Source organism: Zophobas morio, unplaced genomic scaffold (genome assembly GCF_036711695.1).
Source record: "Zophobas morio isolate AGI-343-1 ecotype UQ-CSIRO unplaced genomic scaffold, CSIRO_AGI_Zmor_V1 ptg000006l, whole genome shotgun sequence".
Lineage (NCBI taxonomy): Eukaryota > Metazoa > Arthropoda > Insecta > Coleoptera > Tenebrionidae > Zophobas > Zophobas morio.
In genome coordinates this window covers 8,794,290-8,803,058 of record NW_026972111.1, presented here as the reverse complement: position 1 = coordinate 8,803,058, position 8,769 = coordinate 8,794,290, and the positions used below count along the sequence as shown (strand labels likewise).

Sequence of the window (8,769 nt, the reverse complement as noted above, 5' to 3'; positions counted from 1 at the left end):
ACGATGGTTGCTTTTTCGCGAAAAAAAATTTTAATTGCACAGGGAGTTTTTTCAGATTTTTAGTTAGGACAAGTTGTCATTATTTTCACAAACGTCTAACATTTGTAGAAACCTCGGCGCTGGTTGATCAGTTTTGAGCAACACGTGGCTGTTAAATTCCATGGCCACTGCAAAATATTTTCAAATAAAATTGAGAATTGTCAATTTATATGTGGTTGAATTTGAGTAATGAACAGTGGATTACAATGTTTTCTGTACACCGTCAGGACAGCCTATGAAATATAATAAAACTTCAGTGCGCTTTTAAAATTCATGGAATGGCATCCAAAGAAGTCCGGCTCCTTGGAAACAATGCTGTTGGCGTATTTTCTGGAATTCTCACTGCTCCAATGAAAGGATCGACTGTGTGGGCACCACATTCCATACTTGGTAGTACATTGCGCACTAAAAACAGCGTGGGTGTTTCCAAATACTTGAAGTAAATTTAATTTTAACTGATTGAAATTCTTTACAGGAGTGCAAATTAATGGATCTCTAGAAAATGCCTTAACGAATTTTATTTGACAATAAATGATGTAAGTTAAATATACCCGTGTCTTGTTTCCTTTTCCATCTTAACTTCTCAGGTATTTCAAGTGTAAAACGGTTAAATTGACACAAAAGCATCTATCAAGTGTATATCGCCTTTGGATTGTTAAAAAAATACGATCTCGCTGTTTACATGGACCCGTCGAATGTCTCATATACTTGCAAGTACGAGAAATGTAGAACGATTAACTGAGATAACAAAGTTTATATCGTTGCCATCATATCTAGGCTGGTTTTTCCGCAAATTAGTTCAGATTTGTTATCAGTGATTTAACAGCCTTGTGATTATTGTTGAAACAAAATGTGGACATATTACTTAGTTTTATTAAATGGAAGTCCCTACGTATTTTTACATGGCCTAGTTGGACTCTAAAGATTTTACAAGCATATTTTCCTTCAGTTATTACTTCCAGAGTACCTTAATCATAATGAAGTATTGTAATCGAGTCCATAGGGCGACTGCTACTTTAATGTTTTCTCGACGTTTCATGACCCTAGAGTTCGAAAACATAGGTCTCCTGTGCTCCCCTCCTTTCCCCATTGATTATGTCATCTTACAATTTTGTCGAAAATGTTATTTAAATGTTAAACAAGTAACAAAGTCCTGAACTTGTGGTTTATGAGTTCGTGTTGATTTTTATCCTATAAATCGGGATTTTTGGAAAAAATACAAAGTTTAATAATTTTTCGATTTCGTTGATTTTTCAGTTTTTCATTCTTCAATTTTTCGATGTTTCAGTTTTGAGATTTTTTAATTTTTCGGTTTTTCAATTTTCCTGAATTTTTTGATTTATCGGTTTAGCATTTTTTCGATATTTGAGTTTTGGGATTTTTCAATACATATTTTTATTTTTCAACTTTTCAATGTCTTGTTTTTCAATTTTTCGACATTTTAGTGTTCGGATTTTTCAGATTTGCGATTTTTGAAATTTTTGGATTTCCCCATTTTCTATTTTTCGATGTTTCAGTTGAGATTTTTTAATTTTTCAATTTCCAGATTTTCGATTTTTCAGTTTTTTATTCTTCGATTTTTCATTTTCTTGAGTTTACAGATTTTCAATTTTTCGATATTTTAGTTTTGGAATTTTTCAAAATATCAATTCCTCAATTTTTGTTTTCGATTTCTCAATTTTCGGATATTTCAGTTTTTTCGATTTCTAAATGTTTCAACTTTTTAGGAATTTGATTTTTCAATTTTTCGATGTTTCAGTTTTGAGATTTTTTAATTTTGTGGTTTTTCAATTTTTCTTCAATTTGTCGATTTTTCAGTTTTTGATTCTTCAATTTTTTTATTTTTCATCATCTCGAGTTTACAGCTTTTTGGTTTCTAGATGTTTCGATTTTTCAGATTTTTGATCTTTCAATTTTTTGGACGTTTCAGTTTTGAGATTTTTTAATTTTTCGGTGTTTCAATTTTTCTTCGATTTTTCGATTTATCGATTTAGTAATTTTTCGATGTTTCAGTTTGGGATTTTTCACAAAACATTTCAATCTTTCAATTTCTAATTTTTTCAAATTTTCAATTTCTTGTTTTTCAGTTTTTCGAAATTTTACTTTTGGGATTTTTTAGTTTTGTGATTTTTCAAATTTTCGATTCTTCAATTTTTCTTCGATTTATTGATTTACAAATTTTTCGTTATTTCAGTTTTGAGATTTTTCAATACATATTTAAATTTTTCAATTGCCTGTTTTTCAGTTTTTCGATTCTTCACAATTTTTCAATTTCCAATTGTTTCGATTTTTCAGTTTTTTATTCTTCGATTTTTCATTTTCTTGAGTTTACAGATTTTCAATTTTTCTTCGATTTCTCGGTTTTTGTTTTTTCAATTTTTTGACGTTTCAGGTTTGAAATTTTTAAATTTTTCTTTTTTTCAATTTTTTTTCTTCAGTTCGATTTTTCGATTTAGTAATTTTTCGATCTTTCAGTTTGGGATGTTTCAATACATATTTCAATTTTTCAATATTTTAGTTTTGGGAGTTTTCAATTTTGCGATTTTTCAATTTTTTGATTCTTCGATTTATCCATTTAGTAATTTTTTGATATTTCAGTTTTGGGATTTTTCAATACATGTTTCAATTTTTCGATTCTTCAGTTTTGAATTTCCAAATGTATCGATTTTTCAAATTTATAATTTTTTAATCTTCCCATTTTCAATTTTTCTTCGATTTTTCGATATTTCAGTTTAGAATTTTTCAATACATTTTTAAGTTTTTAGATTTTTTAATTTTTCAATTTGTTATATCAAGTTTTGAGATTTTTCAAATTTCAAATTCTCAACTTTGTAGTTTTAGATTCTCAAATTTCTGATTATTCAGTTTACGATTTTTCAGTTTTTCGATTTCTTAATGTTCCGATTTTTCAGTTTTTTGATGTTTCAGTGTTGCGATTTTTTGATTTTTCGGTTTTTCAATTTTTCCTCGATTTTTCGATTTAGCAATTTCTCCATATTTTAGTTTTGGAATTTTTCAATACATATTTTTATTTTTCAATTTCTCGATTTTTCAACGTTTCAATGTCTTGTTTTTCAATTTTTCGAAATTATAGTTTTGGGATTTTTCAATTTTTCGATTTCCCCATTTTTTATTTTTTGATTTCTCAATTTTCCATGATTTCAGTTTTACGATTTTTCGGAGTTTTAACTTTTCAATTTTTCGCCGTCTCAGTTTTGAGATTTTATTTTTCGATTTTTCTTCGATTTTTCAATTTATCAATTTGGTAATTTTTCAATATTTTAGTTTGGGATTTTTCAATACATATTTCAATTTTTCAATATTTTAGTTTTGGGAGTTTTCAGTTTTGTAATTTTTCAATTTTTCGATTCTTTGAGTTATCCATTTAGCAATTTTTTGATATTTCAGTTTTGGGATTTTTCAATACATGATTTAAAATTTTCAATTTCTCGATTTTTTTAATTTTCAGTTTCTTGTTTTCCAATTTTTCGATTCTTCAGTTTTCAATTTCCAAATGTTTCGATTTTCAGATTTACTGTTTTTTTAATTTTTCGATGTTTCAGTTTTTGGATTTTTTAATTTTTCCATTTTTAATTTTTCTACGATTTTTCGATATTCCTGTTTAGGATTTTTCGATGCATTTTTCAATTTCTAGATTTTTCAACTTCTCGATTTGTTGTTTTTTCAATTTTTCGATATTTTAGTTTTGGGATTTTTCAATTATTTGGTTTCTAGATGTTTCGATTTTTCAATTTTTTGACGTTTCAGTTTTCAGATTTTTTTATTTTTCGATTTTTCAATTTTTCTTCGATTTTTCAATATATCGATTTGGTAATTTTTTGATATTTCAGTTTGGGATTTTTCAATACATATTTCAATTTTTCAAAATTTTGGTTTTGGGATTTTTCAATTTTGCGATTTTTCAATTTTTCGATTCTTCAATGTATCTATTCAGCAATTTTTTGATATTTCAGTTCGGGGATTTTTCAATACATGATTTCAATTTTTCAATTTCTCAATTTTTTTAATTTTCAATTCTTGTTTTCCAATTTTTCGATTCTTCAGATTTCAATTTCCAAATGTTTCGATTTTCAGATTTATTATTTTTTTTAATTTTTTGATGTTTCAATTTTTGGATTTTTTAATTTTTCCATTTTTAATTTTTCCACGATTTTTCGATATTCCAGTTTAGGATTTTTCGATGCATTTTTCAATTTCTAGATTTTTCAACTTCTCGATTTGTTGTTTTTTCAATTTTTCGATGTTTTAGTTTTGGGATTTTTCAATTTTTTAGTTTCTAGATGTTTCGATTTTTCGGAATTTAGTTTTCAGATTTTTTTATTTTTCGATTTTTCAATTTTTCTTCGATTTTTCAATATATCGATTTGGTAATTTTTCGATATTTCAGTTTGGGATTTTTCAATACATATTTCAATTTTTCAAAATTTTGGTTTTGGGATTTTTCAATTTTGCGATTTTTCAATTTTTCGATTCTTCAATGTATCCATTCAGCAATTTTTTGATATTTCAGTTCGGGGATTTTTCAATACATGATTTCAATTTTTCAATTTCTCGATTTTTTTAATTTTCAATTTCTTGTTTTCCAATTTTTCGATTCTTCAGTTTTCAATTTCCAAATGTTTGGATTTTTCAGATTTATTATTTTTTAATCTTTCGATGTTTCAGTTTTTGGATTTTTTAATTTTTCCATTTTTAATTTTTCTACGATTTTTCGATATTCCAGTTTAGGATTTTTCGATGCATTTTTCAATTTCTAGATTTTTCAATTTCTCAATTTGTTGTTTTTTCAATTTTTCGATATTTTAGTTTTGGGATTTTTCAATTTTTTGGGTTCTAGATGTTTCGATTTTTCAATTTTTCGACGTTTCAGTTTTCAGATTTTTTTATTGTTCGATTTTTCAATATATCGATTTGGTAATTTTTCGATATTTCAGTTTGGGATTTTTCAATACATATTTCAATTTTTCAAAATTTTGGTTTTGGGATTTTTCAATTTTGCGATTTTTCAATTTTTCGATTCTTCAATGTATCCATTTAGCAATTTTTTGATATTTTAGTTTGTGGATTTTTCAGTTTTTTGGTTTTTCAGATTTCCTATTTCCCCATTTTTCATTTTTCGATTCCTCAATTTTCCATAGTTTCAGTTTTACAATTTCTCTTTTTTTTTGGTTTCTAGATGTTTCGGTTTTTAAATTTTTTGACGTTTTTGAGATTTTTTTTATTTTCAAACTTTTCAAAAATTAAATCAAAAATCTGAAAAATACGAACGTTTGTATTTTCCAGATTTATGATTTTTAAATTTTTCGATGCTTCAGTTTTGGGATTTTTCAGTTTTTTGATTCTTCAATTTTTCGATATTTTAGTTTTGGGATTTTTCAAATTCTCAATTTCTCAACTTTGTAGGTTTTAGATTTTCAAATTTCCGATATTTCAGTTTACGATTTTTTAGTTTTTCGATGTTTCACTTTTGCGATTTTTTTGATTTTTCGGTTTTTCAATTTTTCCTCGATATTTTGATTTAGCAATTTCTCGATATCTCAGTTTTGGGATTTTTCAATACATATTTTTATTTTTCAACGTTTTAATGTCTTGTTTTTCAATTTTTCGTTATTTTAGTTTTGGAATTTTTCAATTTTTCGATTTCCCCATTTTTTATTTTTCGATTTCTCAATTTTCCATGATTTTAGTTTTACGATTTTTCATTTTTTTGGTTTCTAGATGTTTCGATTTTTCAGGTTTTTAACTTTTCAATTTTTCGACGTTTCAGTGTTGATATTTTTTAATTTTACGATATAGTAATTTTTCAATATTTCAGTTTGGGATTTTTCGATATTTTAGTTTTGGAATTTTTCAGTTTTGCGATTTTTCAATTTTTGAATTTTTCGATTTATCAATTTACTAATTTTTCGATATTTCAGTTTTGGGATTTTTTTAATACATATTTCAGTTTTTCAGTTTCTCGATTTTTCAACTTTTCACTATCTTGTTCTTCAGTTTTTCGATTCTTCAATTTTTCAATTTCCAAATATTTCGATTTTTCAGATTTATGCCTTTTTAATTTTTCGATGTTTCAGTTTTGAGATTATTCAAAATATATTTCGATTTTTTAAATTTTAGAGTTTTCGTTTTCTCGATTTTTCGGTTCTGTGATTTTTCAATTTCTTCATTTTTCCACTTTTTGGTTGTTTAATTTTTAGATTTTAAAAATTTCTGATTTTTCAATTTTTCGAGAAGCATTTTTCCTTTCCATATTATGCGCATTGCGGGAGCGTTATTTACGCCATTGGTTTTTGCATTTTAAAGATCATCGGAACACAAAAATCGCATTTTTTTATAATCTTTCAAAGAAGCGGGATTTGTTGGGTTGTACTTCAGAGGCGGGGGAAATTCTGTCAAAATAACCTTCGACCAGTGCATAGTTTCCCAAAAAATCACAGCAGGGCTATTTTTATTTTTGACATTATGTTGCAATATTTTATGGACAAAATTGAATCTTAGCATACAGAATGTTTCAACAACAAAACAACCATTTTCATTCGGTCAATTATAAATATTGACGTCGCGCAGGGTGGAAGTGAAATAAATTTAAAAAATAAGCAAAATTCGCCCGAAGTAGGCGAAGTCAAATGTAGCCCCTAACAACGTGGTCAATGACCACGTCCCACCGAAGGTCAACGAATTACATTCGGCAGTCACGACAACTACTGTGTACATGGATAATTTTTATGATGGAGTTTTTTTTTTGCTTGCAGTAATTGTGGTGTAAAGTGGGCCGATTTAAAAAGTGAAAAAAACAATTTATGATTAGTGCACTTAAGTAGTGTAACAAGACAGATAAGAAGATAACGTAAGTATACCATGATAAATTAAATGTGCCGGTACACAAACGTTGTGTAGTGGATGTTAATGTTTTTTTTGTGTTTTTAGTGGCAACGATAGGAATTTATTTATATTTAGAAACTTTTAGTCCAGTTTTAAACGTAAAAAATGTACTATTGCCCTTTTTAACGAAATTTGATATAGTGGTGTAGTACAAAATATTGTCTATTACCCAGAGTAGCTAATTATATATATAAATGAATAACTAGTAAAAAGCAGCGTTTTTTTCAAGAGGAACAAATAAAGCGCACACTTTTCTGTATTAATCAGGCTATTGAAAAACACACACCTTTTAGAAAATTATTTTATAGAGAAGCATAACAATAAATGAGAATGAATACTCTAGAATCTACTTTTTAACTATCTGGATGACATCTTCATCATGCATAATGTGGGAAGCTCCAACTCGTTGAGGTGAATACTTGGTGCTAGTACCCCAAACTAAGGCGTATTTAAATTGCTGAGCAAGATTCCTATGTATTGCGTGACAAACATGCTCCACGGTCACCCCCTTCCTGAGAATTAATCCATCACTAAAATCTGGAGGCTGCCCTGGTTTCTTCGTGTAAACCCTAATTAAATTCAAATATTCCCAGAGGATTATTAAGAGGTAGTCTAAATTGAGCTTCATGTTACAGCTACAACAGCAAACATTAAAATCCATCACTAACAATGAACTACCATTACCTGACCACAACACTATTAGGTTGCCTGGCTATTCTATCCACTTCTTCAATTGATATCTGATCAATCTTATTGTACACATAAAGGCAAGGAAGGTAAACGCGATTCGCACAAATAACATCAATAAGCTCATCGGCAGTGCAGTCTTCCCTGAATAGTACTTCAGCATTGAATATTTTGTATTCATGTAGGATCATTTGTACAAGTTTTTCGTCGATTTTTGTTAATGGACACGTGGAGTTGAAGGAAATGCCGCCTCCTTTTTTAATCTGAGACAACACTAAATTTAATTTTGCTCATACAAGCACTAGCAGTTACCTTAAAGTAAATGTTGGGTTTTCTCTTATTCAGCCGAATCCCCACACTCTCCAATTCTTTCTCTAATAAATGCCTATGCACGTCCTTCTTGGTTGCATCCAACATCATCAGCACCAAGTCTGCCGTTCTGGCTACTGCTATCACCTGCCGGCCTCTACCCTTTCCTTGCGCAGCGCCTTCAATAATCCCCGGTAGATCCAGCAACTGGATATTGGCACCATTGTAGTCAATCACTCCAGGAATGCACGTTAACGTGGTGAATTCATAAGACGCGGCTTCGCTTTCGGTTTTAGTTAGCGTTGACAAGAGGGTGGACTGCAAGTGTTTTATGAAAGTAACGATCGAGTTGAGTGTGAAGACTCACTTTTCCCACTGACGGGAATCCGATTAAGGCAACTCGAGCATCTCCACTCTTCAAGACATCAAAACCTTCACCTTTTTCCGATTTTTTGGAAGGTTCAAGTAACTGGGATCTGTATTTGGCTAGTTTGGCTTTCAAGAGCCCCAAGTGGTATTCGGTTGCTGCAAAAAGGGAAGCGGTACGGGGTGAAGGTTAAGTGATGTAATTACCTTTGTTTTTTTGTGTTCTTGATATTTCTTTTTCGATTTCTGATATTTTTTCCAAGATTCCCATTGTAGTGCACGTTACTCCGGCTTGTCAGGAGTTTGACAATCATTGGCAGGTTTGACAAGCGGAGGTACCACTTCACGCACCTGAAACCCCTAGATCGGAATGTCGATTTTTGGGTTTTGTTGCGGTCTGAATAACGCGAATTTCTGGTAGATGTTACTTTAGTCAAGAATTGTGACTTTTACTTCGATTTATTT

The 8,769-nt window shown here is 29.2% G+C and overlaps 1 protein-coding gene and 1 long non-coding RNA gene across 2 annotated transcripts; both read right to left on the bottom strand.

The window, feature by feature from the left end:
• Positions 1-71: 71 nt before the first annotated feature.
• LOC135123505 (uncharacterized) lies at positions 72-740 on the bottom strand. The gene is made up of 2 exons (XR_010279633.1): positions 591-740; positions 72-534 (listed from the first exon to the last, which is right to left on the bottom strand). It is a non-coding gene; the product is annotated as an uncharacterized LOC135123505 (long non-coding RNA).
• Positions 741-7,229: 6,489 nt separating this feature from the next.
• Positions 7,230-8,692, bottom strand: LOC135123502 (developmentally-regulated GTP-binding protein 2). Its single transcript, XM_064048226.1, has 5 exons — positions 8,512-8,692; positions 8,306-8,463; positions 7,942-8,256; positions 7,627-7,892; positions 7,230-7,577 (listed from the first exon to the last, which is right to left on the bottom strand). Exons 1-5 carry the CDS (start codon positions 8,573-8,575, stop codon positions 7,289-7,291), a joined length of 1,092 nt encoding a protein of 363 aa, XP_063904296.1. The 5' UTR covers positions 8,576-8,692; the 3' UTR covers positions 7,230-7,288.
• Positions 8,693-8,769: the final 77 nt, after the last annotated feature.

Excerpts from the sequence above, each read along its gene's own strand:
- LOC135123502 (XM_064048226.1), bottom strand. The coding sequence starts at position 8,575 with ATGGGAATCTTGGAAAAAATATCAGAAATCGAAAAAGAAATATCAAGA. Across the intron at positions 8,464-8,511 it reads AAGAACACAAAAAAACAAAG|CAACCGAATACCACTTGGGG; the intron begins GTAATTACATCA and ends CCCTTTTTGCAG. Across the intron at positions 7,578-7,626 it reads CCTAATAGTGTTGTGGTCAG|CTGTAACATGAAGCTCAATT; the intron begins GTAATGGTAGTT and ends TTGCTGTTGTAG.